The sequence below is a fragment of the Cherax quadricarinatus genome, chromosome 1, assembly GCF_038502225.1.
Source record: "Cherax quadricarinatus isolate ZL_2023a chromosome 1, ASM3850222v1, whole genome shotgun sequence".
In the NCBI taxonomy this organism is placed as follows: Eukaryota; Metazoa; Arthropoda; class Malacostraca; order Decapoda; family Parastacidae; genus Cherax; species Cherax quadricarinatus.
In genome coordinates, this window is record NC_091292.1 from 93,846,331 (window position 1) to 93,869,134 (window position 22,804).

The 22,804-nt window shown below is 45.6% G+C and overlaps 1 protein-coding gene across 4 annotated transcripts in view; it reads left to right on the forward strand.

Moving 5' to 3' along the window:
* Window positions 1-22,804, forward strand: part of lilli (AF4/FMR2 family member lilliputian) — a 470,466-nt gene that overhangs the window by 107,727 nt on the left and 339,935 nt on the right. Inside the window, exon 3 of one of the 4 annotated variants that reach the window (XM_070084351.1) lies at window positions 3,621-3,664. The exons of 2 other annotated variants lie outside the window; for them this stretch is intronic. In XM_070084351.1, coding sequence (XP_069940452.1) covers window positions 3,621-3,664 — 44 coding nt within the window. Of the gene's footprint in view, window positions 1-3,620; window positions 3,665-22,804 lie in introns of those variants that run through there. One more of the 4 variants, XM_070084372.1, reaches the window with a different exon arrangement.

Sequence of the window (22,804 nt, forward strand, 5' to 3'; positions counted from 1 at the left end):
TACATCCATCCTCAGCTACACCCTCCCCTGTCTTCGTACATCCATCCTCAGCTACACCCTCCCCTGTCTTTATACATCCATCCTCAGATACACCCTCCCCTGTCTTCATACATCCATCCTCAGCTACACCCTCCCCTGTCTTTATACATCCATCCTCAGCTACACCCTCCCCTGTCTTTATACATCCATCATCAGCTACACCCTCCCCTGTCTTTATACATCCATCCTCAGCTACACCCTCCCCTGTCTTTATACATCCATCCTCAGCTACACCCTCCCCTGTCTTTATACATCCATCCTCAGCTACACCCTCCCCTGTCTTCATACATCCATCCTCAGCTACACCCTCCCTGTCTTTATACATCCCTCCTCAGCTACACCCGCCCCTGTCTTCATACATCCATCCTCAGCTACACCCTCCCCTGTCTTTATACATCCATCCTCAGCTACACCCTCCCCTGTCTTCATACATCCATCCTCAGCTACACCCTCCCCTGTCTTCATACATCCATCCTCAGCTACACCCTCCCCTGTCTTCATACATCCATCCTCAGCTACACCCTCCCCTGTCTTCATACATCCATCCTCAGCTACACCCTCCCCTGTCTTCATACATCCATCCTCAGCTACACCCTCCCCTGTCTTCATACATCCATCCTCAGCTACACCCTACACCCCCCTGTCTTCATACATCCATCCTCAGCTACACCCTCCCCTGTCTTAATACATCCATCCTCAGCTACACCCTCCCCTGTCTTTATACATCCATCCTCAGCTACACCCTCCCCTGTCTTCATACATCCATCCTCAGCTACACCCTCCCCTGTCTTCATACATCCATCCTCAGCTACACCCTCCCCTGTCTTCATACATCCATCCTCAGCTACACCCTCCCCTGTCTTCATACATCCATCCTCAGCTACACCCTCCCCTGTCTTCATACATCCATCCTCAGCTACACCCTCCCCTGTCTTCATACATCCATCCTCAGCTACACCCTCCCCTGTCTTCATACATCCATCCTCAGCTACACCCTCCCCTGTCTTCATGCATCCATCCTCAGCTACACCCTCCCCTGTCTTTATACATCCATCCTCAGCTACACCCTCCCCTGTCTTCATACATCCATCCTCAGCTACACCCTCCCCTGTCTTCATGCATCCATCCTCAGCTACACCCTCCCCTGTCTTTATACATCCATCCTCAGCTACCCCCTCCCCTGTCTTCGTACATCCATCCTCAGCTACACCCTCCCCTGTCTTCATACATCCATCCTCAGCTACACCCTCCCCTGTCTTCGTACATCCATCCTCAGCTACACCCTCCCCTGTTTTTATACATCCATCCTCAGCTACACCCTCCCCTGTCTTCATACATCCATCCTCAGCTACACCCTCCCCTGTCTTTATACATCCATCCTCAGCTACACCCTCCCCTGTCTTCGTACATCCATCCTCAGCTACACCCTCCCCTGTCTTTATACATCCATCCTCAGCTACACCCTCCCCTGTCTTCGTACATCCATCCTCAGCTACACCCTCCCCTGTCTTTATACATCCATCCTCAGCTACACTCTCCCCTGTCTTTATACATCCATCCTCAGCTACACCCTCCCCTGTCTTTATACATCCATCCTCAGCTACACCCTCCCCTGTCTTTATACATCCATCCTCAGCTACACCCTCCCCTGTCTTCGTACATCCATCCTCAGCTACACCCTCCCCTGTCTTTATACATCCATCCTCAGCTACACCCTCCCCTGTCTTCATACATCCATCCTCAGCTACACCCTTCCCTGTCTTTATACATCCATCCTCAGCTACACCCTCCCCTGTCTTTATACATCCATCCTCAGCTACACCCTCCCCTGTCTTTATACATCCATCCTCAGCTACACCCTCCCCTGTCTTCGTACATCCATCCTCAGCTACACCCTCCCCTGTCTTCGTACATCCATCCTCAGCTACACCCTCCCCTGTCTTTATACATCCATCCTCAGCTACACCCTCCCCTGTCTTTATACATCCATCCTCAGATACTCCCTCCCCTGTCTTCATACATCCATCCTCAGCTACACCCTCCCCTGTCTTTATACATCCATCCTCAGCTACACCCTCCCCTGTCTTTATACATCCATCCTCAGCTACACCCTCCCCTGTCTTTATACATCCATCCTCAGCTACACCCTCCCCTGTCTTTATACATCCATCCTCAGCTACACCCTCCCCTGTCTTTATACATCCATCCTCAGCTACACCCTCCCCTGTCTTCGTACATCCATCCTCAGCTACACCCTCCCCTGTCTTCGTACATCCATCCTCAGCTACACCCTCCCCTGTCTTCATACATCCATCCTCAGCTACACCCTCCCCTGTCTTCATACATCCATCCTCAGCTACACCCTCCCCTGTCTTCATACATCCATCCTCAGCTACACCCTCCCCTGTCTTCATACATCCATCCTCAGCTACACCCTCCCCTGTCTTCGTACATCCATCCTCAGCTACACCCTCCCCTGTCTTCATACATCCATCCTCAGCTACACCCTCCCCTGTCTTCATACATCCATCCTCAGCTACACCCTCCCCTGTCTTTATACATCCATCCTCAGCTACACCCTCCCCTGTCTTTATACATCCATCCTCAGCTACACCCTCCCCTGTCTTCATACATCCATCCTCAGCTACACCCTCCCCTGTCTTCGTACATCCATCCTCAGCTACACCCTCCCCTGTCTTTATACATCCATCCTCAGCTACACCCTCCCCTGTCTTCGTACATCCATCCTCAGCTACACCCTCCCCTGTCTTCGTACATCCATCCTCAGCTACACCCTCCCCTGTCTTCGTACATCCATCCTCAGCTACACCCTCCCCTGTCTTCATACATCCATCCTCAGCTACACCCTCCCCTGTCTTCATACATCCATCCTCAGCTACACCCTCCCCTGTCTTCATACATCCATCCTCAGCTACACCCTCCCCTGTCTTCATACATCCATCCTCAGCTACACCCTCCTCTGTCTTCGTACATCCATCCTCAGCTACACCCTCCCCTGTCTTCATACATCCATCCTCAGCTACACCCTCCCCTGTCTTCGTACATCCATCCTCAGCTACACCCTCCCCTGTCTTCGTACATCCATCCTCAGCTACACCCTCCCCTGTCTTCGTACATCCATCCTCAGCTACACCCTCCCCTGTCTTCGTACATCCATCCTCAGCTACACCCTCCCCTGTCTTCGTACATCCATCCTCAGCTACACCCTCCCCTATCTTCGTACATCCATCCTCAGCTACACCCTCCCCTGTCTTCGTACATCCATCCTCAGCTACACCCTCCCCTGTCTTCGTACATCCATCCTCAGCTACACCCTCCCCTGTCTTCGTACATCCATCCTCAGCTACACCCTCCCCCGTCTTCGTACATCCATCCTCAGCTACACCCTCCCCTGTCTTCGTACATCCATCCTCAGCTACACCCTCCCCTGTCTTCGTACATCCATCCTCAGCTACACCTTCCCCTGTCTTTATACATTCATCCTCAGCTACACCCTCCCCTGTCTTCGTACATCCATCCTCAGCTACACAGCAATAACCTATTTTATTTTATTTTTGCAGGTGTGTAAGGTGGAGGAGTTTGACGGTGTTGTGTTTATGTCACGGTAAGTGATGTTGCTGCTATTGTGTGCGCTACTTGTTGTAGTAGTAGTTGTAGTAGTAGTAGCAGTAGTACTAGCAGTAGTAATATTAACAGTAATAGTATTATTAGTAGCTGTAGCTGTATTGCTTTCATGGATGGAACCTGTCAAGTGGTATGTGTTACGCAGTGGATCAAGAGCCCCTCACCGGCGTCAGGACGACTCCTCCCTTGAGGAAGGTCGCAGTAATGGCCTTAATTGAAATACCATAGTTGTAATCCTAAACCTAGTAATAGTATTAGAAGTAGCAGCCAACAAAGAAAGGTCACGAGTTAGGTTATGCTGTATAATATAGTGTAAAATAGCAGGTGTATTCCTGTGTGTGTGTGTGTGTGTGTGTGTGTGTGTGTGTGTGTGTGTGTGTGTGTGTGTGTGTGTGTGGAGAGAGAGGGTGACTATGTTGGTTGGTGGGTGGGGGTCTGGTAGCTGTGTCAGGGAGTTTAGACACAACCTGAGGCAAATGTCAAGGTTGATGGTTACCTGTAGTTGCTTCCGGAGGTTACCGCCCCAGCGTTCCAGTCCCAGACTAGGCCTCATGGTTGCTAGTTTGATCTCTCAAGCTGTTGGTGCTCGCCACCCGCAGACCAATGTATGCATCACAGCCTGGCTGATCAGGAACTGAGTGGAAGAACTCATCGAGTTCCCTCTCAAAGGCAGCCAGAGGTTTATTGGTAATCCCCTTTATTCACGAAGGGGGAGTTTTGAAGAGTTGTGGTCCCTTTACATTTAGTGAATTCTCAATTTACTAATCGCTCCTTTTTATTGGAGGTATCCTGCACAGTTCAAACTTACTGTCTTCACAAGTAGTTATTTCAGTGTGCAGGTGTGGGACCAATCCCTCTAGTATCTTCCAGGTGTAAATTATCACCTGTCTTTCTCACCTACGTTCCAGGATGTACAGTTGGAGGAACTTAAGCACTCTCAGTATTTTAGATACGTGATTGAGTTTATACGACCTGTAAAGGTTTTCTGTACATTTTCCAGCTCTGCTGTTTCGCCTCCACTGAAGGGAGCTGTTGTATATAGCATACCTGGTTATTCGTGTTCGTAAAAATATTTGTATAACTGGTAATGGGGCTCCGGGGATCATCACCCCCGCGGCTCGGTCTGGCAGCGAGTCTTCTAAATTGGAAATACAACAAGAAAACGAAATATTAAGAAAGAAACAGAAAATTTAAGAAATTTTTGAATTGAATCTAAGTAGAATTTTATATGATTTACCTGTTATTTTCATGATAATATAAGGACGAGCAACTCTGCCAGAGTGTATAACGTTTAACAGGCTTTTGTTGGACGATCAAATGAAATAACGATAATATCTCGTTGATATTATTGTTTTAAACTAATTATGAGGGGAACTGAATTTATTAATTTAAATTTTTTTTAATGGAATTACAATGTTTATATCTTCAGAATTTATTGTGCATAAATTTGTATGCAGGTGAGACGTAATGATATAAACTATACTACACGCTTATGTTGTTATTTATATTCAGTGTGATTTTTTTAGTTTGCGATTAAATATCAGAGGATGTAACAGCAGTAACAGCAGCAGCAGCAGCAGCAACAGCAGCAGAGCGGGAGGGATATTCCGGGCAAGCGGTGTCTGGCTACACATTCCCCAGTCATTACTTACCTGGGGGAGGGGTGGGTGGTGGTAGGAACCAGGTGGGCTGTGTGAAAGTGAAGGTAATGATGGGGAGGCGGCGCAAGTGCACTGTTTAAGGTGACAAGAGTGTGTGGGGAAGGGAATGTGTTGTGGAATGGGGAGGCTGGGAGAAGTCTGGATGCACTATTGTGCATACACACTCCCCCCCCCCCCCGTCCCCATTCCATTCTTAGTTTTGGGTTTAGAGTCCAAAGTTAACACATTAAATTTATTTTTATATCAGTGTTAAGCAACTTTGTTGTATAAGACTTGAACAATTAGGGTTAGTGCTGTTATATAGTGTGTTTCACTCGTAGGAGACCCTGACGTGGTACTGCCATAGTTGTAACCGTCTTGTTGGTATATTATGTCTGGAGTAAACTGGAACTCGGGGCCTCCTGCCAGTGACACCCTGTATAACATAATCACTGGTCATATTGGTATTGATTGTCAGTTACAGTGATGTTTATTATCATTGTTGGTGAGGATGCCTTATACCCAACCTACTTCCACCAGGTCTGCAGATACTCTATGCACTTGCACTTTCGAGGTGGTTAATTGCATCAAGACTAATTCTCCCATTTGGCGTTGCATGATAATAAATCCTAGACATTGGCAGAAGAGTTTTCCTGGATGAGATCCACAGCACTCGGCTGTCACACAGGTCGCTCATACATTTCGTCTTGATTAGTAATCAAACCCTGGAGCTTGCAGTTGTGAGCTGAATACTCTCACCACTGAGCTAGATGTTGTGGAGATAAACGGTATAAAATACCGACGGTATGGAAAAATAAACACAAATGCTGTATAATCCAATCCTTTATTGACTACGTTTCGCGCACACAGTGAACTTTATGAAGTCACAAACATATCTACCTTTGTAAAGAGTACATGAGTATATAGTGTGGAGAGTCATGTGGAGAATATTGGGTGGGTTGAATTTGAAGTGGATTTATAGGTCCGTGACACTAACACAGCAGACGACGATAGAAGTTGATTCCCAAGGAGACTCTCTCTCTCTCTCTCTCTCTCTCTCTGACAGACAAGAGAGAGATGCAATGCAGTATCTGCTGGCAGAACTGTTGGTTTCGGTTGATATTTTAAAAATGTGCTGTACGAGTATATGGTATTTTAATGCATTTTTTAGGAAGAAAAAAATAGAAAATACCTCACCGCAAAGTACCGGCAGCCTTGACCAAGCTACCGGCAGCCTTGACCAAGCTACCGGCAGCCTTGACCAAGCTACCGGCAGCCTTGACCAAGCTACCGGCAGCCTTGATCAAGCTACCGGCAGCCTTGACCAAGCTACCGGCAGCCTTGACCAAGCTACCGGCAGCCTTGATCAAGCTACCGGCAGCCTTGATCAAGCTACCGGCAGCCTTGACCAAGCTACCGGCAGCCTTGATCAAGCTACCGGCAGCCTTGACCAAGCTACCGGCAGCCTTGATCAAGCTACCGGCAGCCTTGATCAAGCTACCGGCAGCCTTGACCAAGCTACCGGCAGCCTTTATCAAGCTACCGGCAGCCTTGATCAAGCTACCGGCAGCCTTGATCAAGCTACCGGCAGCCTTGACCAAGCTACCGGCAGCCTTGACCAAGCTACCGGCAGCCTTGACCAAGCTACCGGCAGCCTTGATCAAGCTACCGGCAGCCTTGATCAAGCTACCGGCAGCCTTGACCAAGCTACCGGCAGCCTTGACCAAGCTACCGGCGGCCTTGACCAAGCTACCGGCAGCCTTGATCAAGCTACCGGCAGCCTTGACCAAGCTACCGGCAGCCTTGACCAAGCTACCGGCAGCCTTGATCAAGCTACCGGCAGCCTTGACCAAGCTACCGGCAGCCTTGATCAAGCTACCGGCAGCCTTGACCAAGCTACCGGCAGCCTTGATCAAGCTACCGGCAGCCTGACCAAGCTACCGGCAGCCTTGATCAAGCTACCGGCAGCCTTGACCAAGCTACCGGCAGCCTTGATCAAGCTACCGGCAGCCTTGACCAAGCTACCGGCAGCCTTGAGCAAGCTACCGGCAGCGTTGACCAAGCTACCGGCAGCCTTGATCAAGCTACCGGCAGCCTTGACCAAGCTACCGGCAGCCTTGACCAAGCTACCGGCAGCCTTGATCAAGCTACCGGCAGCCTTGACCAAGCTACCGGCAGCCTTGATCAAGCTACCGGCAGCCTTGACCAAGCTACCGGCAGCCTTGATCAAGCTACCGGCAGCCTTGAACAAGCTACCGGCAGCCTTGACCAAGCTACCGGCAGCCTTGACCAAGCTACCGGCAGCCTTGATCAAGCTACCGGCAGCCTTGACCAAGCTACCGGCAGCCTTGATCAAGCTACCGGCAGCCTTGACCAAGCTACCGGCAGCCTTGATCAAGCTACCGGCAGCCTTGATCAAGCTACCGGCAGCCTTGATCAAGCTACCGGCAGCCTTGACCAAGCTACCGGCAGCCTTGACCAAGCTACCGGCAGCCTTGATCAAGCTACCGGCAGCCTTGACCAAGCTACCGGCAGCCTTGATCAAGCTACCGGCAGCCTTGATCAAGCTACCGGCAGCCTTGACCAAGCTACCGGCAGCCTTTATCAAGCTACCTGCAGCCTTGACCAAGCTACCGGCAGCCTTGACCAAGCTACCGGCAGCCTTGACCAAGCTACCGGCAGCCTTGACCAAGCTACCGGCAGCCTTGATCAAGCTACCGGCAGCCTTGAGCCTTGACCAAGCTACCGGCAGCCTTGATCAAGCTACCGGCAGCCTTGACCAAGCTACCGGCAGCCTTGATCAAGCTACCGGCAGCCTTGACCAAGCTACCGGCAGCCTTGACCAAGCTACCGGCAGCCTTGATCAAGCTACCGGCAGCCTTGATCAAGCTACCGGCAGCCTTGACCAAGCAGTGTAATTTGTCATCAGATTTCAGTGCTCGGTGAAATTTCCAAGTGCTTGGTTAAGGAGGATTAGACATGTAACAAGACAACAGGCAAAATCTGCTAGAATTCCTATTACCAGAAGTTAGAATGGTAAATAAAGGACTGATGGGAAGGAAATAACCCTCTGTTATTACTGTAAAGTCAAGTATAAATGGTATAATATTGAATGTTGTTGTGGGCTCTGGCGGCACATGCTGGGTGTCAGTACAGTCGTGATGGCTGCACCACTAACTTACTATCATTAATGTGCTAGTTTCTCACATACAACACATAGGAAGCCCGTTATATATTTCACATAGGAAGCCCGTTATATATATCACTTAGGAAGCCCGTTATATATTTCACTTAGGAAGCCCGTTATATATTTCACTTAGGAAGCCCGTTATATATTTCACATAGGAAGCCCGTTATATATTTCACATAGGAAGCCAGTTATATATTTCACATAGGAAGCCCGTTATATATTTCACATAGGAAGCCAGTTATATATTTCACATAGGAAGCCAGTTATATATTTCACTTCAATACATTAGTTACTACAGTTATATTACTTTGTCAGATTTAAAAAAAAAATAACAAAGATTTAATTTTTCTAATGATATATTTTGAAATATGTTTTCAAATAATTAGAATTTTTTTTTCTTTTATGATTAAGACAATAATTGAAGAACCTGTATCGTAGTTAAAGTGGTTAATGTTTATTTTATCTCTGTATTTTATTGTGTAATTCATCAGACTTGTGCAACAGAGTTGTGTAACTCGGTTTCATTTGTTACACTGAGTTTTGCAACTTGATCCACACCAGCAGAAGGGAAATAAAGAAATAACCTGTACAATTCTTCAAATTTTAGTCTTTATTATACTGGGAAGTTAAAATTATTTAATGTACACGAAAGAAATATTCACAGTGATGAAATTATCAGCTAAATGTGTGTGTGTGTGTGTGTGTGTGTGTGTGTGTGTGTGTGTGTGTGTGTGTGTGTGTGTGTGTGTGTGTGTGTGTGCGCGTGCGTGCGCGCGCGTGTATGTGTACTCGCCTAGTTGTGGTTGTGGGGGGGTCGATTCACAGCTCATGGCCCTGCCTCTTCACTGGTCACTACTAGATCACTTGAAATCAGGTGGTGACACTGAGAGTAACAAGTCACTCTCCAGAGTGAATTATTGTTACCAGAGGTTTGTAAGTGTGATGCGTCTGTTGTATGTGATGTTGGCAGTGTGGTGTATCTGATGTATGTGATGTTGGCAGTGTGGTGTATCTGATGGTGATGTGATGTTGGCAGTGTGGTGTACCTGATGTATGTGATGTTGGCAGTGTGGTGTATCTGATGGTGATGTGAAGTACCTGATGTATGTGATGTTGGCAGTGTGGTGTATCTGATGGTGATGTGATGTTGGCAGTGTGGTGTATCTGATGTATGTGATGTTGGCAGTGTGGTGTATCTGATGTATGTGATGTTGGCAGTGTGGTGTATCTGATGGTGATGTGATGTTGGCAGTGTGGTGTGTGTGATGTATGTGATGTTGGCAGTGTGGTGTATCTGATGGTGATGTGATGTTGGCAGTGTGGTGTATGTGATGTTGGCAGTGTGGTGTATCTGATGATGTGATGTTGGCAGTGTGGTGTACCTGATGTATGTGATGTTGGCAGTGTGGTGTATCTGATGTATGTGATGTTGGCAGTGTGGTGTATCTGATGGTGATGTGATGTTGGCAGTGTGGTGTACCTGATGTATGTGATGTTGGCAGTGTGGTGTATCTGATGGTGATGTGATGTTGGCAGTGTGGTGTACCTGATGTATGTGATGTTGGCAGTGTGGTGTATCTGATGGTGATGTGATGTTGGCAGTGTGGTGTACCTGATGTATGTGATGTTGGCAGTGTGGTGTATCTGATGGTGATGTGATGTTGGCAGTGTGCTGTGCCTGATGGTGATGTGATGTTGGCAGTGTGGTGTGTGTGATGGTGATGTGATGTTGGAAGTGTGGTGTCTGATGGTGATGTGATGTTGGCACCGTGGTGTGTCTGATGGTGATGTGATGTTGGCAGTGTGGTGTGTCTGATGTGATGTTAGCAGTGTAGTGTGTCTGATGGTGATGTGATGGCAGTGTGGCGTGTCTGATGTATGTGATGTTGCCAGTGTGGTGTGTCTGGCGGTGATGTGATGTTGGCAGTGTTGTGTGTCTGGTGGTGATGCGATGTTGGCAGAGTGGTGTGTCTGATAGTGGTGATGGGAGGTTGTGATGATTTATAATGTTGGTGATGGTTGCGATGGTTTAAATTACTGGTGGTGGTGGCGATGGTTAAAAATGCTGGTGGTGGTGGTGGTTGCAATATAATTATGACAACTACCACAACCAGTATTTTAACTCGTTACAACCAGTACTGGTGGTGGTGGTTGTAATAGTTATAACGGCTAATAATGAATGCTTTGATTGTTATAATTAGGGTGTTGGCTGTTGTAATGGTGATGGTTGAAGGTGCAGTTGTGTGCAGGTGAACCGGGAATCCCAGTGTGAGAGAGGAGGTTTGGGCTGGGATGGTGGGCAGGAAGCGGTGGATGTCTCCTCACTAAGTTGTCTCACCTGCTGGTGAAGTACTCAGCTGAGATGATCGGCAGGATGTGGTGGATATCTCTCTCAGTAAACATTATCACCTGCTACTGAAACACTCGCCTTCATCCCTGTGTTCACTGCTAGACTGTACAAGTCTGGCTGACTCCTCGTGTACTACACAAGAACAAAGTTATTTTATTGTGTGTGTGTGTGTACTCACCTGTTTGTGGTTGCAGGGGTCGATTCAAAGCTCCTGTCCCCTCCTCTTCGCTGGTCGCTGCGAGGTCCACTCTCTCCCTGCTCCGTGAGCTTTGTCATATATTTTCTTAAAGCTGTGTGTAGATCCTGCCTCCACTACATCACTCTCTAGATTGTTCCACTTCATGACAACTCTATGACTGAACAAATATCTGCCTAACATCACTGTGACTCGTCTTAGTCTTCAACTTCCAGTTGTGTCCCCTTGTTGCTGTGTCACATCTCTGAAACATCCTGTCTCTATCCACACTGTCAGTTCCTCTCAGAATTTTATATATCATTATCATGTGTTCTCTATCCCTCTTGTTCTTCAGTGTTGTCAGGTTGATTTCACTTAACCTTTCCTCGTAGGACATACCCCTTAGCTCCGGGACTAGTCTTGTTGCAAACCTTTGCGCTCTAATTTCTTGACGTGCTTGACCAGGTGAGGGTTTCGTACTGGTGCTGCATACTCCAATATGGACCTGACATACACAGTGTACAGGGTCTTGAATGATTTCTTACTCAGGTGTCGAAACGCTATTCATAGGTTTGCCAGGCGCCCATATAATGCAGCAGTTATTTGATTGATGTGCACCTCAGGAGATGTGCTCCGTATTATATGCACCCTACGAGTGAGGTTTGCAGTCTTTGGTCTCCCAGCCTGTACTATGTCTGCGGTCTTCTTTCACCTTCTCTAATGTTCATAACTTTACATTTAAGAACATAAGAACGAAGGAACACTGCAGCAGGCCTACTGGCCCATGCGAGGCAGGTCCAAGTCTCCTACCGGCTTAAGCCAATGCACCCAACCTAGTCAGGTCAGGTCACCTTGACTTAAGAGAGGAACACGGCAACCGTCCTGGTAGCACAAGCTAATCAGGTCCAACTCACACCCACCCACACCCACTCATGTATTTATCCAACCTATTTTTAAAGCTACACAACGTTCTGGCCTCTATAGCTGTACTTGGGAGTTTGTTCCACTCATCCACAACTCTATTACCAAACCAATACTTTCCTATATCCTTCCTGAATCTGAATTTTTCTAACTTAAAACCATTGCTGCGAGTCCTGTCTAGGCTAGATATTTTCAGCACACTATTTACATCCCCTTTATTTATTCCTGTCTTCCATTTATACACCTCAATCATATCCCCCCTAATTCTACGTCTTTCTAGAGAGTGAAGATTCAGGGCCCTTAGTCTATCCTCATAGGGAAGGTTTCTGATACATGGGATCAACTTTGTCATCCTCTTTTGTACATTTTCCAGAGCATTTATATCCATTTTGTAATACGGTGACCAAAACTGTGCAGCATAATCTAAATGAGGCCTAACCAAGGATGTATAGAGTTGAACAACAACCTGAGGACTCCTATTATTTATGCTTCTTGATATGAAGCCAAGGATTCTATTAGCTTTATTGCGAACACTTATGCACTGTTGTCTTGGTTTCAGATTACTGCTAACCAGAACTCCTAAATCTTTTTCGCAATCCGTAATATTAAGATCTACATTATTTAGTTTATATGTGGCATGGTTATTGTCCTGTCCAACATTTAGAACTTTGCATTTGTCTATATTAAACTGCATCTGCCACCTCTCCGACCACTGCATCAGTCTACTCAAATCTTCCTGGAGTGCTCTAATGTCCTCATCAGAATGAATTCGACGGCCTATTTTGGTGTCATCGGCAAACTTGCTGATGTCGCTCTTTATGCCCTCATCTATGTCGTTTATGTATATTGTGAACAGCAGGGGGCCCAACACTGACCCTTGTGGAACACCGCTCGTGACGCTTCCCCACTCTGATTTCTCCCCATTTATGCAAACTCTCTGCTGCCTATTTGTCAACCATGCCTCTATCCAGGAAAAAATTTCTCCTCCTATTCCATGTGCCTTAATTTTCCTCAATAGTCTCTGATGTGGGACCCTGTCAAAAGCCTTACTGAAGTCCATATACACAATATCATATTCATTACCATGATCTACCTCCTCAAATACCTTAGTGAAAAAAGTTAACAAATTCGTAAGGCAGGAACGCCCCTTTGTAAAACCATGCTGAGATTCGTTTGATTTTCAAGGTGGCTACGAACTGCCTCGGCAATTATTGATTCCATAAATTTTCCCACTATGGAGGTTAGGCTTATTGGTCTATAGTTTGAAGCTAAGGACCTGTCACCTGCTTTGAAAATAGGTATCACATTTGCCATTTTCCACTTATCTGGCACCATGCCAGTTTGTAGTGATATGTTGAAAAGATTAGCCAAAGGTTTGCTAAGCTCCTCTTTACATTCCTTTAGAACCCTTGCATACAGTTCATCAGGGCCTGGGGATTTGTTAGGTTTTAATTTATCTATTTGCCTAAGGACCATGTCACTTGTGACCCTAATCGTGCACAGTTTATTATCGTCCTGTTCCACATAATTTATCATTTCTGGAATATCGCTGGTATCCTCCTGTGTAAAAACTGAGAGGAAGTATGTGTTAAAACTTCTACACATTTCCTTATCACTGTCAGTGAGCTGACCCGAGGAACTTTTGAGTGGGCCTATCTTGTCCCTGATCTTACTTCTGTATACCTGAAAGAATCCTTTTGGGTTAGTCTTCGAATCTCTTGCAACTTTAACCTCATAATCTCTTTTTGCTTTTCTAATTCCTTTTTTTATTTCTCTCTTTAACTGAATATATCGATTTCTTAATTGCCCCTCTCCTCTTTTGATTTGCCTATATATGCCTCTCTTTTGACCAATTAGATATTTTAATCTATTGTTCATCCATTTAGGATCATTTTTGTTTGATCTGATTTCCCTATTTGGAACATAATTTGACTGAGCAGCTAGAACTATGCCCTGGAAAGCGTCATATCGGCATCCATCACCACCTACCTGACCCTTAGTCAGGTCATTCCAGTTCAGCCCACCTAAGTAATTTTTCAGTCCTATGAAATCAGCCAAGCGGAAGTCAGGGACAGAGACTTGATTGCCATTATTAGGGGAATTCCATGATATATTAAAACTGAGTGATTTGTGATCACTTTCCCCAAGCTCATCATTAACCTCAAGATTATTAATTAGTGTTTCCCTACTGGCAAGAACCAAGTCAAGGAGGTTATTTCCCCTAGTTGGCTCTGTCACAAACTGTTTTAAAAAACAATCCTGGATTGTATCAAGAAAGTCACCTGACTCTAAATTTCCTGTCAAATTGCTCCAGTCAATCTGTCTATAGTTGAAATCTCCCTTTAGCATTTGGTGGGGTTAAACTCCAGGAGGCAGTTGTTGGACCAGACTTGAAGTCTGTCTAGATCCCTTTGTAGTCCAATCTGATCCTCATCCACTTGAATTCATCGCATTAGATTCACATCGTTTGCAAATAGGGACACCTCTGAATCTATTCCTTCTGTGTGTGTATGTGTGTGTGTGTGTGTGTGTGTGTACTCTCCTAATTGTGGTTGTAGGGGTCGAGACTCAGCTCCTGGTCCTCCTCTTCACTGATCGCTACTAGGTCCTTTCTCTGCTCCCTGAGCTTTATCATACCTCGTCTTAAAGCTGTGTACGTTTCCTGCCTCCACTACATCACTTGCTAGGCTATTCCACTTCCTGACGACTCTGTGACTGAAGAAATACTTCCTAACACCCCTGTGACTCGTGTGTGTGTGTGTGTGTGTGTGTGTGTGTGTGTGTGTGTGTGTGTGTGTGTGTGTGTGTGTGTGACAGAATGAGAATATACCATTGTTGCAAAGAGAGTTATGTGGGTTGGTGAGTATGACAAGTTTACATGGTAAGTGTAAATAGTCACTGCTGGTGTAGGATCCATGTTTGAAGAATAACTGGTCAAGAGACTGGTGGCAGGTGCGCACACCAGGTGCTCCTGCTTCTGCGTATCTTACCAGACGTCTGTTAACATGTTTACCCAACTAGTGTTCTTGCCTTCAATGATTTACCCAAGTGTTCAGCAGCTAGAACCCTTCTACTACTAAAGCTGATATATACCATATACTTCACCGTATATTCTATATCACGTACGATTATAGACGTATGCATCATACACTTATATTGATTTCTCCGTTTATAGAGGGAGCGTTTTTGTCCCTTTGAATGTGTTTGCTGGAACTTTATCCTCTTTTCTGCAACATTGCTAGTTCCTGATGTGTTGATTGCAACACGAAGATCTGGAGCTATCATTCAACTCCTCCCGTGGTTGTTTTGCATCTTACATCGCTTGTTCGCTATTTTTGCGGACATATAAGAAAGCGTTTCGGGCCAGGAATCTTGGTCATTTCTAACACACACCTGTTGATATTTACAGTATATATATAGATAAAAAGTGGGGTATGAGTGACACACAGTGACTTGAAAGATGCAGGTGAGACTTACTTGAGAAAAAGTTAGTCAGACAATGAGGTCACATGATTGTCTAAGTGATGTCTTCTCTAATAAGTCTCACTCACATTCACTGTAATTCTTAACCTGTGTGTGTTACAAGTTATCAGGTCCCAGGAACGAAACGTTTTCTAATAAATATGTTTGCTCACGTGTCTTTTTCAACCTATTATACTGTGATTAGAGGCTTGTGGGTCACCATTTGGAACTTTGTGGGTGTGACTGGCTAGCGGGAAGGGTCAAGGCCACACCTGGTACGCCAGCCTCGCCAAGGTTACTCCACTCGCCTACACATTTGTCAGGATGCTGAGACGTGGTCTCTGGGCTCTGATGACCATTGTGTTGTACTCAGCTCCAGGTTTCACATTTACTTCTTAATTATTTTAGCAATTTTCCACTGCATTCGTCTCCCATCACCTCCCTATATAATCCCCATTACCTCCTTCCCCATCGGCTTTCCACATTATCCCTCCTCATCGGCTTTCCACAGCATCCCTCCTCATCGGCTCTCCACAGCATCCTTCCCCATCGGCTCTCCACAGCATCCCTTCCCATCAGCATTCCACAGCATCCCTCCCCATAAGCATTTCACAGCATCCCTCCCCATCAACTTCCTTCTATCGTTTCCCCACTGCCTTCCATCACATAACTCATGCCGTTCCTGTGGAAGTCCACCCAGCCTATGTCACCACCATTAAACGTCCGTCACCAGCATTCAACGTACGTCACTGCATCAACCTTGAAGAGCCAGTTCCTCCTTCCCTCCATATACAGACACATAAGACCCATGAGGCTAGGCGTGAGTGAACTCGCCTCCGGTTAGTTAAGCGGCGGAACCAAGAGCTGCGATTCAGCCTCCGTAACCTAAATTAGTACATACACGCCGGAACTCCTCACCTGGTAAAATAGCTTCTCTCTTGGTGAGAGACTGAAGAGTAAGAGCGGACATCATCACCACGTATATGATACTCCGCTTCATGAGGAACACGAGGATTGGTTCTTTAACAGGTATGTAACATGAATAAGAGGACATGCTTTCACGTCACATCCTGTACAGAGTCATCACAGTATCTGCCAACAAAAGTTTAACATGGAAATGATAAAAAATAAAACAACGACATAAAAGTGGACTCCATACAGGGTACACTGGTAGTGGCGGCGGCGGCGGCGGCGCCGGTGGCGAAGGCGAAGGCAGCAGCAGCAGCAGCAGCAGCAGCGCCGCCGCCGCCGTCTCCGCCGCCGCCGTCTCCGCCGCCGCCGCCACCACCACCACCACCTCCTCCACCTCCTCCTCCTCCACCTCCACCTCCACCTCCACCTCCAGCTCCTCCTCCTCCTCCTCCTCCTCCTCCTCCTCCTCCTCCTCCTCCTCCTCCTCCACCTCCTCCACCTCCTCTTCCTCTTCCCCCTCTTCTTCCTCTTCTTCCTCTTCTTCCTCTTCTTCCTCTTCCCCCTCTTCTTCCTCTTCCTCCTCCTCCTCCATGGGGGAGTGCTAAACCCATAGAAGTCAAACATCGTCTGAAGGACTGAGAAACATTTCGACTCGATCCAAGGGAAGGGAGGGCAGGTTCAGTTGCCTGAATCATATATATGTTGTGACGAATAGGTAAAACTTGCGACTTTGGCTTAAATAGCAACGCTCTTCTTGCCGAATAAGGCAAGTGAAAATTTGTGTATGCAATAATTTCGCAAAAAAAATAATTCTGAACCTAACGAAAGAAATATATTTCATTGTTTTTGTGTATTATTAAATTATTGTAAACTTGTCTAAAATATATTTAGTTTGATTAGGCTAAATTAAATTGCGCTTGTTATAATAAGGTTAGGTAAGTTTTCTGAGGTTCTTTTGGTACAAAATTATTAATTTTTACATTAGCATTAATGAAAAAATATATTTTTAAATGTTTAAGAGAAAATTTTAGAAAGGACTTAATTTTAAATGAGTTCCTGCTAATTGGCCAGTTTTAACTATTCGGCACGATATATATATATATATATATATATATATATATATATATATATATATATATATATATATATATATATATATGTGCAAAACAACCATATATATTGGTTGTTTTGCATATATGCAAAACAACCATATATATTGGTTGTTTTGCATATTCTGAAATCACCTGTTTACTGTGATCTTATTGCATATATATATATATATGATAGTGTATATTCTTTATTTTGTTTAGGTCACAGTGGTGGTGTGCAAAGGTCACCACGATGGCACTGGCTCGTAATTACTTTGCCTTTTGTTTACACGCAAGGTGAAAGCACTTAAGTGGTGCACTTGCAAGCTAGAGCCACACAGGTATCTCAAGTGACGCTCACACACACACTGGTCTGACCAACTGCTACCTTCTCTCTTACTCAAGAATTGGAAAATCTTTACACTGAAGACTCCTATCCCTAATTAAAGCATGGTACAGGTGAGGTTAAACCCATGGCGAGTGAGTCGTAAAACTCGAGGAGAGTGCGTAAGCCACCGGCCAGCTGGCCTATGTTATCCCTAATTGAATGTTTGTATGTCACTTTAAATTTTTTTTATAATAATAATGCAGAGATAATTGTAATTTGTTTACGTTTAAAGACGTCGGTACTTAATATTAATGCTAAAACGCACTAATGCAGCACAAAGTTATTTCGAAAAAGATTTTGTGAAGGGAATTTTTTGACTGCATCAGCTGTCTCCACTAAGAGTGATCCCCCCAAAAAGAAATATCCATCATTATTTACTAGTTATTTTACCAGAACTGCTTAGACACCACCATTTTTTAAAAGGACCCTGTGAACTGTAACATCCTGACCCTCCAGCGTCCTGACACTGCCCTTCCCACCTCCAGAACTCAAGTTCTGGCTAATCAGTTTCCCTGAATCCCTTCATAAATGTTACCTTGCTTATGATCCGCAGCCCATCCCGGCTTACCTGGAGCCTACCTGGAGGGTGTTACGGAGGTCAACGCTCTCGCTGTCCGGTCCATGATAAGGCTTCGCAGTGGATCAGGACCTGATGAACCAGGCTGTTATTGCCGGCTGCACGCAATCCAACGTACTAACCACAGCCTGGCTGGTCAGGCTTTGAGAGTAGAAAGAAATCTCGAAACTCATGAGAAATATATCATCCTCCTAATCTACTTGGAGAATGTCCCGAGGGTCAACTTCCTTGCGGCCCAGTGTACCAGACTAGGCCTCCCAGTGGATGACCTGATCAACCCAGATGTTGGTGCTAGCTGCACAAAGTTCACCATAAGCACCACAACCCTGCTGGTCAGGCACTGACTTGGAAATTTTTTCCAATTCTTTCTTGAAGACAGCCAGGGGTCTGTTGGTAATCTACCACCGTTTGTAAGAAGGGAGGACGTTGAAAAATCTTGGCCACTTCACAGTTAATGAGTTTTTTTTTAGTGTGCTCATTGCACCCCTGTTATTCATTAGAGGTATTTTGCTGCGTCTCCCAAGATCCTTTACTGCACGTATAAGTTCTGTCAAGCACCTTAACTACTGGGAACGCTTGGAACCACTTGACTTGTACTCGTTGGAACGCAGGAGGGAGAGATATATCATAATCTACACTTGGAAAATCTTGGAAGGAATGGTCCCAAATCTGCACACAGAAATCACTCCCTACGAAAGTAAAAGACTGGGCAGGCGATGCAAAATGCCGCCAATAAAAAGTAGGGGCGCCATTGGTACACTAAGAGAAAACACCATAAGTGTCCGGGGCCCAAAACTGTTCAACAGCCTCCCATCAAGCATTAGGGGAATTGCCAATAAACCCCTGACTGCCTTCAAGAGAGAGCTGGACAGATACCTAAAGTCAGTGCCGGATCAGCCGGGCTGTGGCTCGTACGTTGGACTGCGTGCGGCCAGCAGTAACAGCCTAGTTGATCAGGCCCTGATCCATCGGGAGGCCTGGTCATGGACCGGGCCGCGGGGGCGTTGATCCCCGGAATAACCTCCAGGTAATCTCTTGCCTACTTTCTAAGGAGTACAGATCGAGGGACTTCAACGTTTCCAGTAACTGAGGTGCTTGAGTATCTGCGGGCAGTGAAAGTTCTCCACACATTCTCCAGGTCTGCAGTTTCCCCTGCCTTGGACAGAGCTGTTAGAGTACAGCAGTACTTCAGCTTAGAAAGAACAAGTGTCTTAAAGAGTATCATCATTGGTTTTGTATCCCTTGTTTTGAAGGCAATAGTTTTCCATCTTATTATTTTCCTTGCCGTTGTGATAGTGACACTTGTGATTATTGAAGGTGATATCTTCTGACTTGATGACTCCAAGGTCTCTCACGTCAGTCATACTCTCTGTTGGGTAATTTGTTTTATGCTCCGTTGACGTTTCTATTTATTTTGCGCACATTTTGTGAGCTAATACACAATGGTCACATTATTCAAGGTCAGTATTTGACTGTGGCTAAGATAATCGCACGAATGACGGTTCACAAACCGTAAACATTGATTATTTAATTGTATTGGAGAGAGCGTTCCCTGGTTCCCGGTTTTCTGTTCGCGCCTCAAAACTTTTTTCAGCCCCTCTATATTATATTTTATCTGTTGACATTGTGATACACTGGTTGATTTTTATTAATGCACACGATGATATATATGTGGAATCTGGAAATAAATGGTATAAAATACCGACACAATGGAAATATAAACACATAAGCAGTACAATGTGATCCTTTATTGATGCTCCTTTATCAGCGGTGGTAACCCTGATGGTCGTGTCGTCTCCTAAAGCTTTAAGTGCAATCATGTAACGTCGAGGAGGTATGACTGGGGAGCTGAATGTTGAGATGGCCTCTGAGATGATGCCTTGAAGATAGCCGTTTTGGAAATCGGAGTCATTGTGTGTATAGTTTTTAGCGATGAAATTGAGGTGTTGTTTTGGTTTCGTAATTTCTGTTGCAAATTTGAGGCCTAAGCTGAGGGCTTCAGTTTCTGTGGTTGATAGTTGACGAGATGAAAGATTTTGAATAATTTCAGGTCTTCTAAACTTTTCCACTGACTATTATCGCAGAGAGTTTGGAGTTTCCTAGTAAGTCTGATCTTCTGTTGAACATTCGCTGTGGTAACTCTGCTGCGAATAATTTCGTCGGCGCGTCTGTTCATGTTGCCCCGGAGTGCCGTGCCTAATGTCCTGGCTTGGAGAAAATCTTCCTTTGTAGCAATGTTTAAGTCATCTGCACACTCTTCAAGGTAGGTTCCATCTGTTGCGGAGAAAGGTTTGATGTTGGCAATTTAAGGAGTAGTAGATCTTGGTAAGACCATTTCTTGGTTGCAGTCACGAAGAAAATTGTCTGTTGCGAAGTGAGTAAGCTTTTAGAAAAGGTCCAGGTATTCTGTGTGAAGGATCCATTTCTACTGCAGTGTTTGACACAATGGAAATAAATGGTATAAAATACCGACACAATGGAAATAAATGGTATAAAATACCGACACAATGGAAATAAATGGTATAAAATACCGACACAATGGAAATAAATGGTATAAAATACCGACACAATGGAAATATAAACACATAAGCAGTACAATGTGATCCTCTGTTGATCCTTTAAGTCAATAAAGAATCACATTGTACTGTTTGTGTTTATATTTCCACGTGGAAGGTACTTGAGGACCTTGTTCCTAATTTGCACACTGCCATAACATTCTGGAGTGAGAGGTATAGGACAATGTGTATAATAAACCCAGTGAAAATCAGGGGCGCCGTGGGCGTAAAAAGAGAACATTGTATCAACATTCGTCGACCCAGACTGTTTAATACTCTGCCGCAAGATATCAGAAACACTGCCGGAACAAGTGTAGACGTTTTGAAGAGAAACTTGGGCATGTACCTCCACTTTTCCTCTTTAACTTATATAATCTTAAAGAAATTAGCACTCGGGATATCAAGAGTGATAATAGGGAAACGCGTAAGGAGTAAATGAGGAATAAATGTAAAAAAAGGGGGGGGGGGGAGTTGTAAGAATAGAGTGGCGGGTAGGGAGGGAGGGAGGCGGGAGTGAGTGGGTCATGGCAATGGCGGTGAAAGTAAGGTGGTGGCCACGGCTGCCTACTTCCACTGTCAGACCCACAGGTTAGACTGCAAGTCAGCCAGCCACATAGCCTGCAAGTCATTCAGCCACCTAGCCTGCATGTCAACCAGCTAGCCAGCAAGCAACGCAGTTTACCAGGCAGGCAGCTATCTATAAAGTCAGTCATTCAGCCACCTAGCCTGCAAGTCAACCAGTTAGCCAGCAAGCAACGCAGTTTACCAGGCAGTCAGCTATCTATAAAGTCAGTCATCCAGCCAGCTACTCACCTGAACGGTCATTCAACCAGCTAGACACCCAGCTATCTAAATAGCAACCCAACCCGCTAAAAGTTAACTACCTCACTTCCAGCCAACCAGTAAATCAGTCAGCCACCTAGTCAGCCCCGCCCACACCATTTAATGTAATCCAATAGCTACCTAGCCGTTTGTCCTGGACTAAACAATGTTACCTATTCCAGTAGGGAGGTAGCCAGCCCTCTAACCACTCGTGTAGGTAGGCAGGCTCTCTGGTAGACAGCCATCTAACCACCCATCCTGATTGTGGGTACTTGCCTATTTCACCTGGTTGTTGGGGGTAGGCTTTCAGCTCCTGGCCCCGCCTCTTAACCTCATGAGACCGGTTTCACAAGTTTCCTGTTTCGTGAGACTTGTTGTATCTATCCCGTGTGTGTGTGTGTGTGTGTGTGTGTGTGTGTGTGATTACAAGTTTGCTGGGGGTGAGCTGTACGTCTTGGTCGCACCTGTTAACTTCAACAGACTAAAATGAAATAGCTTTGTCATTTAGTATTGATAGTGGGGTACTAAGCTGCCTTCCTCTCTGTCACTCTCCAGTTCACCATTCCCTGCCTTTACTCTTCATGTTGTAATACTTTCCAGATTTCTTGTGGATCATTTGTGTTTGTAATCTCCACTCTTGGTTTCTCTTGCATCCCCGAGAACTGGCTCTTCATGTCTGATCTTTCTATCTTCCAAACTCTTTTTTTATGTTAAAATTATATCTGGTCTACCAGAGGCTGGAAGCCTACCTCTTACTTTTCTCACACCTCGTATCTCTTAACTCCGTCACCATGGATGACCCACTTTCAACTTTTCTGTTTTAATTTGTGCATTCTTACGTGAAGGTTGTATAAGAATGTCTCTCACTTTATGAGATGAAGTGTGTTTTGAACGAGTATACTAAGAGAACTTGATGACTGTCAGAGGTCCACGACTCTTCAGCGTCACTCTTATATTCTGGAACTTAGCCTGTGCTGCTGCTGATAGTTTGCGGGCTTCAGGATCAGGTTTGAAGGCAATGGTTTTTTCTAAGTCTTTTA